The sequence below is a fragment of the Anabas testudineus genome, chromosome 5, assembly GCF_900324465.2.
Source record: "Anabas testudineus chromosome 5, fAnaTes1.2, whole genome shotgun sequence".
NCBI classification, from domain to species: domain Eukaryota; kingdom Metazoa; phylum Chordata; class Actinopteri; order Anabantiformes; family Anabantidae; genus Anabas; species Anabas testudineus.
In genome coordinates, this window is record NC_046614.1 from 17,843,004 (window position 1) to 17,856,672 (window position 13,669).

Sequence of the window (13,669 nt, forward strand, 5' to 3'; positions counted from 1 at the left end):
TAAGCTATATACAATGAAGTTATTTTAGCCAAACTTCAAATTTGTGATCTTGGGCTGTATTTGAAAAACAAAAACATGAAAACTTGGACCAGAAACAAATAGTACAACAGTTTTAGTTTTTGGACTTAAACCAATGCATCTTAACAATTGTGAAACTGCTTATAAATGAGTCTGGGCCTGTTTCAATTAAATCACATAAATCAATTGTTATCAGAGTTTCATGCAGCAGTTTATGTTTCAATACTATTCATATTAATGCTATAACAATCTTAGTTAGTTAAGGTAATATGTATTCAAGTGCAGAAAGTAACCAAAAGTACTGTAGACAGATTACTCTACAGGTTTTTTTAAATGTAGGGGGACTCCACACTCCTATAATCAGACATCGTAGAAGTGCAATCTCTATAACATCTAATAGTGCAAAATACTTGCTACTTGCTGCACTTTTCTTCAGATTTTTACTGATATTAAACTAAATTACAGTACAGTCCACTAAAAAGAAAAATGTACATATTTAAAACAGTATTTAATTGGATGCTGTTGATTGCAAATGTGCAGGTATTGTCCAGATTTGTTTTGGGGGAAAAGAAAATATGGCAACAAAAACGTCAACTGGTAATAGTGGAGCTCATTTTAACCATTTTATGTGCTGACAGGTTAAACTATAACAAGTCATTTATAACAAGTCATTCGTTCTTATTTTATATGAGGAGTTTAAATCTGCAAAAAAATAGTAACGCAGTTTAACCATTGTTATGGAGTAAAATTATAAAATGTACACAGACCTCAGAACTGTACTTAAGTAGAGTACTCGAGTAAATAGATCTAGTTATTTACCACCTCTGTATATAATACATTCAGATTTAAGCAGGCATCGCTCTATCAAACTAAACATATAGGCTACTTGCCCTGCTGTCTGTAGATCTGCATATCACTGAGTAATGTTCTGCCAAAGGGGGAGGCGGTGGGTAGGTAAGGGGGTCACAGACAGTTAACGCACCGGAGCGCGGCGCAGCGCTGCGTGTTCCGCGGCGCATCTTCATTCTAGCTGCACAGGAGAAAAGGTGCGCTCAGCGCGCGTCCTCGGAAAGACAGTTTCCACTCGACTCATCTGATTTCAGCGACTTTTATCACTTTCTCTACCGTTTACTGCCTCGGACTCGCGTTACACCTCCCTGCAGTTTTACTTTTTATTCTATTTGATGCGCAACAGCTGACAACAACATGTGAATTTATTGATTCTAGAAACAGTTTTAGAGAACCGGCTTTGATGTGAGCGAATATTAAGGATGTAGTTTGGGAAAACCCTGCACGGCTCTGTTAAACTAACAGAAGTTCAGTGATGGAGTTCAAGACCACTTTTTCTTCTTGGGAAATTCTTTTTATTCCTCAGTGATGGACCACAGACAATCGTCAATGACTTCCACATCTGACGCTGCAGCCTTTGCAAATACATGGAGGAAAGAAACCCATCTGGTCCGATGAAATCTCGAGGCTCATCAGACAGCAGTGTGGCCATGGGGTTGAGAAAGGAGACGAAAATGCAGCATCACTCCAAACCCATCTCTAGAATGTGCTTCACTTTTATTTTTCTCCTGCTGATTTTCACACCGAGAGTGGATTCATCGTGGTGGTGAGTGAGATCTCTGAGGCGCAGTGGCTGAAGTTTAGATCACAGTTAACTTGAATTAATTAAACATCTATAAAGGTAAAACTAACATATCAAAGTGTTAAATGCAACAATAAAAGTTAACATAGACGGAACACAAAACCTCATTCTTACTCTAAATATATTACATCCAATTAATGTAATGGTTACTTGTTTTTCATCCAGTAACTGTACATTTTACAGTCTCTGGCTGTTTTAAGTTATGCCATTGGATCGTTTTTCAGCTAAAAAGAAAAAAAAAAAAAGCAGAAATATGGTATGCACATAGCTTCCATCTCATTATTTAACAAACTAGATTTCATTGAAGTCCATTTGTTGCATGGACATCTAAAAAATTCATTTTGCCATAGTTCATGTCTGTGTTTATAAAGGATTAAAAAAAAAAGACCTTCATCTTACTTTGATCATGCATGGGAATTTTCTGAATGTGTGCAGATGTTTTTTTGTTTTTTTTTTTAAACATCAACACAAAGTGCGATGCTCAGCACAGCAGTGCATGTCAGGGGTTTATGAAGATTAATGGTGTTGGAGGAATCTCCCCTATCCATCCATCTTGCCCAGAGTAAACGGCAGGTGCAGGCACTGGTGCATGAATAAATGCTCCTTGATGATTTCTCTTGAGGTTTTAAACACCCAGAGGGGGGAAAACCCATGTATGAGGGACACTTAGCACCCCCAGCTTATCCCACCCACCTGAAATAGTTGTTCTCATATGTCAGGTCAGACTTACAAAACTATGTGATGCACACTTAATATTTGACCAACCACAGTAAAGCAATGTACGTTTTCTTCCTTTATCTTTAAATGATGCCCTGCATCCCATAATAATTAGACCATGTTTTTCAGATGGATTAGATTAAAGCACACCCCTTGCAAACAGGGCTTGTAAATGAATGATCATTTCGCATGAGAACGAAAAGCATATGCTATGATATTTGCTGTTGTGTAATCCTTTTGCTGTTGCATGCAAATACATTATGAATAAACTGATTAAATCACTGAGGAATTCCAAAGAAAGAGAGAGAGACAGACACACACACACACACACACACAGAGCAGGAGATGCCTGGAAGTCTTTGTGTCCAGATGATTAATACTTATTTAATCCTAGTTTATATTGTTAGGGCCTATTTTTAACCATTGCGATAATTCAGAGGAGCACAGTGCGTCTTGCTGCACAGCAGCCCTTTCACTCTCTCTCCATGTGTGTGTCCTCTTGGAGACAGTCAGGGGTCTTTAGGCACAGCTGGTATGTACAACACACAATAAACAAAAGTAGTGCTTCTGCTCTGCTTTACTGCTCAGGCAGATAGTCACAGATAGAACGGGACTAGAACAGCCATAACGGGACTGGAAACTGCCTGCTGCATCTGTTTCTGTCTCAGTGGCCCGGCGACACCGATGTGGCTGCGATTAGGGACTATAATGATATCCGGATGGAGAGTGAAGCGTGCAGGTTCTAGAGGGAGGGAGAAATCATATCTGTGATGCTGTTAGGGAAAAGTTTGATGGGTCACTTGTACTGTATTTGACTATCCTCCTGTTCTGTTAATAAGAGCCCCCCCTACCTCCCCAGTGTCACAATACCATGTGATTTGCCTTTTTAAGATTTGCTACAAAGTCAGGGATTATGTCTGAATAGAGCAGGAAGCAAAGGCTTCTTAGAGCAAAAGAGGTGTTTCTCACTGAACGTGAGGAATTTAATAATCTCTTCAACATCCTGCATATCCAAGCCTCAAGTAGAAGTGGGCTAAAGATGTGAAGAAAAATAAGCAATAGACTGAGAGGAAATGTTCAAGGCCTTAGGAAATGCTTATTTGGTTATTTTACATTGATTATTAGATAAGAATATGTTAAATAAGAATTGAAATTAATGATTAATACCACTGTTATGAAGTTAACTATAGTAGCCCAGCTAAAAGCACACAAGAGCACAAAGATTTGAAACTGTGGAAAACAGCAAGCCTAAAGGTCCAAAAGGGAACATCGTTCCTATATGAGCAGGTTTAGTTCACTACTGTAATTCATATCTTATATCTTTTTTCTTAAATCCATTAAAAACGGAAGTGTTGGCAGCAAATCCATTTTGTTATGATCCAGTAATCTCCGGAAGTCGCTGCTTGCTGCTCTACAAATGGTCCCAACCAGGACGGAATACCAGCACATAATGTCATCCCAGATTGAGACAGTGATTTGTCATTTTAAAACACATGAATCAATACTTTTTTTGCACGCCAGTGATTCTGCGAAGTTGAGACTGAACAAAATGAAAATTCATATAACCTTTTGTTAGATCCTCCCTGTCTGGGAACACATTTATATTCCTGTCTTCTCTACAGCTATTTTTAGGTCACATGGTTATAACTATAATCATGAGCAGCTGACTAAGAAAAACAAAAAAAATATCTCTGGCTTCTAATTTTGAATCCAAAATATTAGTAATTGTTAACAGAAATGTTTTCGCACCCTTCGTGAGAAGAACCGCAGGCAACAAACTAGTGGAAAAGTTGCAGCAGAGCTCCCACAAAGCCACAGAGTAAAACAACTTCTACTTGTGATGTAGAAATCCGGTGAATTTCCTCTCCGACTTATTCTAAAACATCGTTTTCTGCATCTGCAGGTACATCGGAGCGTTGGGTGCACGGGTGATCTGTGACAACATTCCTGGCCTGGTGAACAAGCAGCGGCAACTCTGCCAGCGGCACCCAGACCTGATGCAGTCTATTGGCGAGGGAGCCAAAGAATGGATCAGAGAGTGCCAGCACCAGTTCAGACACCACCGCTGGAACTGCAGCACACTAGACCGGGATCACACTGTGTTTGGCAGAGTGATACTGCGAAGTGAGTTTGTACATAAGCAACTGGGATTTGAAAATTTCTGTCTGTGTGGCTCTTTGTGTATGTGTGTGCGATAGTGGCTGTTCAGCGACACTGAAGTTAATCATCCTCGTAAATGTCTCTGCCGTTAGCAGATAAGCAGAGAATTAATAGGTGTCTTATTAAATTAACTTTGCCCTAAAACACAAACAGAAAGATAAAGTATTTTTTTAACTTTCTCCAGAATGAGGGAACATTGGGAAAGTGGATATTCTCTAAAAACAAGTAGCAGATCGAGAGATCCACACTGGTCATGTATAAACAGTAATAGGAGATGTAAATATTTGGGTAGATGTTTCTGGCAGCCAGACAAAGCTTTACTCCCTGACATATCGCCTGTGTTCTGCTTCATTGCGTGAGCAGGAATGAGGACAGGAGGTGGGTGGGAAAGCCAGACCAAATAACCCCCAAAATCTCCTCTTGTCTGAAATGAAAACACAGCCAGTGAGTAAGAAAGCTGCCATCTGTGCAAATTAAAAAGGTGAAAGGAGAGCTTGCTGGACTGTGATGCTATAGTTGACATCCTACTACCTGTGTCTGGACCATCCACCATACATGGACTGACTTCTCTGCTCCCGCTGACTGGATGTCAGGGGGGCAGTTACCGTAACAATGCACTCAAAGAAAAACTTGAATCTTTAGGTACCAAAAAAGTAACTGTTGCATTATGGCGGTAAATAATATCCACAACATTAACGGAGTTGTAAATACTTATCAATCTTGGTACATGCAAGCAAAACCTTTTCTTAAGAGTATTGAACTTGACTGAACAGTCACAGCTACAGATACAGATTAAAGTATAAAGATATTTTTATCTTCCAGCTATGCGTTTCTGATTCAATTGCAACCATTTTTTATTTATCCTGTGGACCTAGGCAGCCGAGAGGCAGCATTCGTGTACGCCATCTCCTCAGCTGGAGTGGTCTATGCCATTACCAGGGCCTGCAGTGAGGGGGAGCTTAAGATCTGCAACTGTGACAACCAGAAGCGTGGACGAAACACTGACATCAGGGGCACTTTCGACTGGGGTGGATGCAGTGACAATATTAACTACGGCATTAAGTTTGCCAAGGCCTTCGTAGATGCTCGAGAGAAGATGGTGAAAGATGCTCGCGCACTGATGAACCTGCACAACAACCGATGTGGTCGAATGGTGAGCAAGAGCTTTAATGTACATAAATTACATTTAATGAACCTACATCGTAAAAACACAGGATGGCTAAAATATTAGAAATACCTTTTAACATAATGGACTGCAATATGACTCCAACACCTACTATGACCTCAATAATAAACATAGTAGAATTATCACCTCACATTTTCAACAAAAATTGAGAAATTATTATTTGAAAAGTAGAATTTATACTGTAGCAGACTTGCCGTTTTGGACAACATTTAATTGTACAAGTGTACCTAATAAAGTGGTTAGTGAGTACATGTAAATTATAAAATGTTCATCCAAGTTGCAATTATGAACAAACAATTTATTGTAACTAACACATAACACATACATCATTGTGAACTTAATTTCCATATTTAATACATCATTCAGACATTTACAGTATAGGCTGGAAAAAGTAGGTGAACCCCTAGGCTAATGACGACAACAAAAGCTAATTGAAAACAGGAACTCCTGAACACAGCATCCAATCAACTAAACTACATGTCAACCACTTTCATTTATAAAAACGAAGACATCTTTAAGTGTTTAGTTTTTGCTTTTCTAAAGAATCATCTCTGATGTGACCTACGCTTCGCAAAAAGTGACTTCAGAAGACTTGTTGATTCCAGTTACCTATAAAGCGGCTGGATAGTGTAGTCGTAAGATCGCCGCCAGAGAGTTGGGGTTCAAATCCCGATTGTGGCCTACTTTCAGTAGGGGTCATTAGGCAAGACCTCCTTATGCTTACCCCATCTTTGCATTGTACCTTGTACCCTCGTAAGTTGCTTTGGATAAAAGCATCTGCCATATGACTAAATGTAAATGTTTAAAAGGGAGACTAGTGCAGTAGCTTCTCTTCCCAGAAGTGGACTCGCAGCTGACCCCAAACACAGAATGCAACAGAATTGTTGTGTCTGTAAACACAAGAACCTACAACAGCTAGTTGCCAAGTTGCTAGTGCCAGCAGAGCTGATCACACCTACGTTATGCCACAGGCAACATTATAGACTTAACACCCTGTCACCTTTGACCTCTGCTCTAGGCAGTGAAGCGCTTTATGAAGCTGGAGTGCAAGTGTCACGGGGTAAGTGGCTCCTGTTCTCTGAGAACCTGCTGGCTGGCTATGTCTGACTTCAGGCGAACGGGAGACTACCTTCGCAAGAAGTACAACACGGCCATTGAGGTGACCATGAACCAGGACGGAACAGGATTTATGGTGGCTGACAAGGATTTCAAGGGAAGCACCAAGAACGAGTTGGTGTACATTGAGAACTCACCAGATTACTGTCTCATGGACCGAGCAGCAGGTGAGTGAAGGAATGAAGAATCAGGTTTTTTCACTGAGCAGTTCTGTACTGTACTCATTTGCACTTTATAGAGAAATTTTACTTTAATGTTATGCATTATATTTAAAGACCTTCTCTGTTATGTTCCCCCCACTTTTGTTTGATTTTAAATTTAAAGATCAGGAAACACAAACATTTTCCTTAGCACCCTCAATAATCAGTATTAAGCCCTCCATGATGTTAGAAATCCAGTAAATGGGTAAAAGAAATATGTGGAACAAGGTAAACTTGTACTTTCTGGAGGACAAACTACAACTTCTCGAGATTTGTTTTTGTTCTGAAATTTGCTATTGCTTTTTACCAAAAGTACACAGGCTAGTCTAGATCTCACAGAGTAATTAGCACCTGCATGACCATGTAGTTAGTTGTTTTATTCCTTAAAGCACCAAGGCTGATCTGACTTAAAAAAAAACAAAACAAAAAAAACACACTATTTGCCACAATTTGATTTTTTTTTTCTTTTAAATCAACAGCTATTGTATTGAATGTGGAATATTTTATAATTGAGACATACAGCTATATTTTGTACATTACTTTTACATCAGCAAAACATCAGTGTACATTTTATTACATTAGTATTTTTGAGCTTATGTTAGAAAATTATCTAATTTTAAATAAGAATCCTTCTCATTTAAAAGCAAACTGATGCTCAGTTTTACAAAATCTGAGAATCAGACTTGCCCACTGAAGACTTGCATTCCTTCACAGCTTAAAGTTCAATGATTTGACCTTTAAGATCTCCTTAAATTCCTAGTGTTTGCTTTGCCTTGTTAAGCTTTGTCTTTCTCCTTCAATCCAGCCCCTTCAACAGAGCGTGAAAGAGCTCACTGTTAATAGGTAAAGTAAGATGGCATGGGGCATGTGCAGGAGACATAACTTAACAGATTCTCCCACTCCTCCCTGCTGTTAGCTTGGTTGCAGACAACTGAGAGGTAATGAAGGTGTGTTCATTGAAAGGAACGCTGTCTTCCCTTGTTAAAAGGTGATCTTAAAAGGAGCTTATTATCCTTGCCAATAATCTCTATTGTATAGGAATTAAGAGCCTAAGGATACATTCAGCCTTTTCAAATCATTCCTTTGGTCAGTATTAAGCTCCACTCCCCACAGCCTGAAGGAAATATCTCCTCTTATCCTTTTCTCTTTTACTTCATGGATGCTCTGTTATTAGATGTGGCATCTGATCTTAGGCTGATCTTTAGGATTTTACACCTGCATTCGCAAAAAAAAAGTATGAGCCTTTTGGAATTTCATGCTTTTCTGCATTTGATCTTTATCTAGGTCAAGCCTAACTGTAGACTGGTGAATTTCTGAAGTATTTGAAATCACTTTGTAACCCTTTCCAGGTTCATGTAAATAATTGTTGATTGTAGAGACTCTGAAAGCTTCTTTTGGCGAGGCATGGCTGACATAACCTAACCCTAACTCAAAAGGTTTGTGTGGTTTTTGTCAGTCAAAGAAGCTCCAGTCCACACATTCAAACTCATTTTCTTAACAGGACTAAAGGTATGCTAGCACATGACTCCAGTTAGCTTTTTCATTTGAATCAAATTTCAATAATTTGTCATTATTTACATCCTTTTTGCTCTAGTTTTTAATGGTTGTTCTCAATAAAGACATGAAAGATCAGAATTTCTTTGTGTTATTATTTTAGGCACATGATTTTTGTTAATAGTCTTAACTAGGAAGATGAAGATCAGATCACATTTTATGACAAATTATTACAGAAAGTCATGAAATTCCAAAAAGGTTCACATACTTTTTTTTTTTTTGCCACTGTAAGTACATGCACACCTGTTTGGATCTGGGATTTTGTCAGCATGTCTTGAAACCTAAACCCTGGTGACAGAATGTGGGAAAACTGATATTTCACTTAGGAAAAATTGGGCTTATATATCACATATGTACAAAATACTGCAATAACAGTTAAGATATTTTACTCTAGATAAAAATAACAGGACAACTGAACAACAGATTGCGTTGTATGCCATCAGGCAGGATATTTGTATCATGCTTTCGGTCTCAGTTTCAAATCCATCACACCCCTGATGCGCCGTACGCTTACGCCAAAATCACAGCCTTTCTATTCTTTCCATCTCTTCCCAGGCTCTTTGGGCACAGCAGGCCGAGTGTGCAACAAGTCATCAACAGGCACGGATGGCTGCGAGGTCATGTGCTGTGGGCGGGGCTATGACACCATGCGGGTCAAACGTGTCACCAAGTGTGAATGCAAGTTCAAGTGGTGCTGTGCTGTGGAGTGCAAAGACTGTGAGGACGTGGTTGATGTTCACACCTGCAAGCCCCACCGGCGACCTGATTGGCAGGACATAACTTAATGAGACCTGACCAATCACAGTAACCAAAAACTTATTCACCTCTGCACTACTGGCTACATTATATGAGAGAATATATGATTGGGGACTTTTAACTGCAATACCTCTGGTTTTTGACTCCTTAAAACCTGCAGAGACTTCACGGACCTTGATCTGATACGTACGTTTAAGACTGTGTGAGCATGTGACTCAGCTTAATTTAAGAATTGTGATAACTTGCTTGGAAAGTAAATGATATAGATAAAGACAGAGATAGCGAAACAACACCTGCATTGTATAATGTAAAAATGACATGAAGTCATTGTATAATACTGCTAAATATCTTTAAAATACAAAAAGACAGTTGCTGCTAATTAGTGCATCTCTATCAAACTAACAAAAAAATTAAGATGGAGCTTATTAAAAAGCCAAATAATCACACTGTGAAACCAGATGGAACCACAAACAGAACAAGCAAGGACCTTCTGTTCAAGTGGCAGCATACTGTACTTTGTGTGCAGGTTTGGCAAGCGAGAGAGCACCAACAGGAAAAATTCAGCTTCATGTGGACCATTACTGAAAGACACAATTTTTGCACATTATCCCGCACGTTTGACTGTCTACAACTGGTCCAACACATTCTGATTGTGTTGCATTATGGAAAACTTTCTCATTTCTACCTCTGGTTCATTGTCTTTGTTTCCACTTTTATCTCCATTGGAGGCATTGCTCTTGGACAGAGAAGAGCTATATATATATATATATATATATTTTATTTTTTAAATCACAACCCCCTCTTGTCATTTGAAAAAGTTGACACAGCTTGTTTGCCACTACGCAATAGGATGACGTTCAACGATCTACTGCATTAAACACACACAAGTGCACATTCATTGTAGATAACTTTATTATGTGAATGCTGAAAATCTGTTTCCTGGAAGGCTGTCATATTGGAGGATATATCTACTGACATACTGACTTGTAACTTCCTGTGTCATAATTTTGTGTTTAATAAGCCTTCAAATTCGCAAACATGTCTCCAACTGGCCTTCTGGGATCATATAAATTGTCACACTGGTACTCTGAATCATGGCAATGCAAAGCAAATCTGTTAGCCATCATAATTAATACAGTGTCACAAAACATTTGAACGTTACAACAATTTCATGCATGCTAAGTGAACTGAACAGCAAATTATGAAATTGGAATATCCTAATAATTTGGGAAGACCTTAAAACACAATGTTTCTGATCAAAAGAGTTCTGTGAGATCCTGCTGCCGCTTACAAATCTGTCATTCTTCCATCTCCAATGTGAATATTCTGTGTTGGCTTAAATATTAAGGCTGTGAGTGGGGGTTTTCTTATTACTTGGTTATCATTACAAAAGAGCACAGCCTGTTTCTTCTGTCATCATATTGTGACAGAGCATTTTTACAATGCAATCTTATGCAACTGTGCTTTCAGGCCTTTGTGCACATATTCACTGGCTCTGACTGGTTTGTGAGAAATCAAGTATTTGACGAAACCAAGCCAAGATATTGCAAAAAAAAGAAAAAAGCAATGAAGTAGCTACGGACCCTGGGTTTGACTTCTCAACATCTGGTAATGCAGCCAGACAACATGTTAGGCCATTGGAGACACAAGCCTCATAGGGGTTTTATAGATCTAAATGAATCTGACAACAAGCCGTGGATGCTGAGAGTCAACAAATTGTTTCAAGTCCATGTAATGAGGAAGAGAGCCAAAATAAAGTGCTTTGAACAATGCCAAATGACACACAATGTCAAAGGTTCACAAGTCAAAAGTTAATTGCAAACAAAAGAGCCTGTTTTGAATGTAAATGAAGAGTATGTTGGCTGTGTTTTTCTTAAAGATTAGAAAGGTGACAGCTGTTCACGCGCAGCGGGGGCTGACTTTAGTCCATGCTGTCCCAATCCTCAAAATTTCATATTTCAATTCCCCAGTTTTGATATAGTGACTTAAGTCTTGAATATGGCTTTTTAAGCCCAAATCCTCATTGGAAACCATGGATTTGGACTAGCTGAAGATGAATGTTTACATTTATTGGTATGGGTCTATGCTTAACTAAAACACTGCATTAAACTGATTTTCATTTTCAGACTTTAAGTATTGCAGAGAAATACATTTTATATCTATCTGATATCATGGTCCCACAATAACTTACTGATTGCATATTAAACGCTGGTGATGTGATTTCTTATTGCCATTAGAAGTCTTCTGTTGTTGCAGCTTCTACAATCTCCTATGATTTAACCTTGATTCAGTTGTGTCATGTGATTGGTAAAGATAATGCAACCAACCAGGTTAGTGTTTTATAATAATAATAGTAATAATAATAATAATAATAATAATAATCATAATAATAATACATCATCATCATCATCATCATCATCATCATCATCATCATCACTTCTACTTCATTAATGTAGAAATTCTTATGGTAGAAAGGCAGCTCCTTTAAACTGCCAAGGACATTTCAACATGTGGTCAGGAATCAAGGGGAATCAAACTACCAACTTTCACAAATAACTGCTCTACCAACTAAGCCTCAGTTGCCCTATAAAGTTCAGTGAGATTAATGTCATGTAAATCCTGTGTATATTATCTAGAACCTGGGAGATAACACGCCTGCATAGCAACAGAAAATAAAGCATAAAACCTCTACACACCTGAATTATTACACATAACCGCTGCTACTTTGTCCCACACAACTTGCAATCCAGTTGAAGTCTATAAAAATAACAGGACTGTTGGACTGTCATAGCAGGCATTCGCTTCCATCATAGTGATATCAAATAGGCATCACAATTTAACAACATTTCAGAGCTAAAATTGGCTACGGGGGGAGGCGGTCAAACACTGTTGTCAACATCGATGTTTCACATTCAGGGAAACCAGAAAAGAAAATTTTGTAATCCATGCTCACAAATCCAGTCAAAAACAATCCAGTTTTGGGTCAGTACGACATCAATATGTTTAGGTTTCTGCTTGAACCCGAGTTTTCCTCCAGTCTTAAACACTCCACTCCATATGACTAATTATCTATGATGTATTGTACAAAAATATGGGAAATGTGTTGATATTTGTATCTTGTGAAATTGTTGCTCTCTAGCCTACTTGAAAAAAGAAAATGCTGAAAATTTGGAAAAATGTCCCAGTGATTTCACTGCTTTTCTTGGAATAGGAGATGGCTTTTTTTTTGACACTATCAGCAGTAATTAAGAAGTTCATGTGCACATAGAATTCGACTTTAGCTCCTATTGTGTGGTGTTTATTTTGTCCTTTTTTAGTGACAGACCAATTTGTGAGCAGAACAAAGAGTAAAATCCACATATACATATTATACATCTATAATATGGACAAGGGAAAGACTCCCAAAAACCAAAAGGCACCACAGAACACAATGGGAGATGATTAAAACCACGAGCAAGTCATCTGATGTGAAGAAGCACATCAGACTATCAAGAACCTTTCAGGAGGAGCACAGCAGTTTACTTGTTATGTATTAAAGCAAAGCAATTAAATTAGCAGATCAGATCAGATCTCAATCATCAATTCTTAGCCGAACATGAAACGTGTAACAAAAAAGTGACCTTGTTTACAGCAACCATTCAAAACTACAGCCTGGGGGGATCTGCCCCCACCGCAAGCCACAAAATGCTCAGGCATGAGTATTCATGTTTCCCCACTACAGACTAAAAGGAAATGATTGATCGTACCAAAACAAGAAACAACTAGCTTGGCCCAAAAGGAAGATGAAAGCAGCGTAACACAAATGTACAACTGGGCAACATGGAGCAAGAAAACACACGGCAGCATCAGCAGCTAAGTATTTCCAAGCACATTAGAGATATAAGTAAAACATACATATTAGAAAAACCAGCACCTACCTTGTTGGGGTGAAGTGAAGAATGAGACAGGAAGTCGGTGTCCAGAGTGATGTTTGGAGCATTTGACAACTCTAGCAGGACAACTGAGTACTGCCAAACTCTGGACCCCTGGTAGTTTAGTTTTTTTAAATAAATGCCACATTAGCAAGGGAATAAGTTGTAGTAGCATATCAGCAAAGGCTATATCTCTCTGCTAGCAATTAGGCTAACATAGCAAACCAGCAGGTGGGGCACTGCCAGTTTAAATACCCCGCCTTTTCTCCAAGGGTGCGTTTGATATATGTCCCAGCTGGTCTATCACGTCACATGACAGTGTACCAGTTCAGAAGGAGTGTTGAAACAGGTCTACTTGATGTCTTGGACACATAACTGTCGATGTTAAAGGTTTATAAGC

General features: G+C 38.7%; 1 protein-coding gene across 1 annotated transcript; it reads left to right on the plus strand.

Moving 5' to 3' along the window:
* The first annotated feature begins 1,348 nt into the window (after nucleotides 1-1,348).
* On the plus strand, nucleotides 1,349-9,885 carry LOC113153307 (protein Wnt-2b-A). The gene is made up of 5 exons (XM_026346874.1): nucleotides 1,349-1,633; nucleotides 4,290-4,510; nucleotides 5,422-5,699; nucleotides 6,751-7,015; nucleotides 9,158-9,885. The coding sequence occupies exons 1-5, from the start codon at nucleotides 1,455-1,457 to the stop codon at nucleotides 9,385-9,387; spliced, it is 1,173 nt and encodes a 390-aa protein (XP_026202659.1). The 5' UTR covers nucleotides 1,349-1,454; the 3' UTR covers nucleotides 9,388-9,885.
* The last annotated feature ends 3,784 nt before the right edge of the window (nucleotides 9,886-13,669 follow it).

Excerpts from the sequence above, each read along its gene's own strand:
- LOC113153307 (XM_026346874.1), top strand. The coding sequence starts at position 1,455 with ATGGAGGAAAGAAACCCATCTGGTCCGATGAAATCTCGAGGCTCATCA. Across the intron at positions 5,700-6,750 it reads ACAACCGATGTGGTCGAATG|GCAGTGAAGCGCTTTATGAA; the intron begins GTGAGCAAGAGC and ends CCTCTGCTCTAG. Across the intron at positions 7,016-9,157 it reads TCTCATGGACCGAGCAGCAG|GCTCTTTGGGCACAGCAGGC; the intron begins GTGAGTGAAGGA and ends ATCTCTTCCCAG.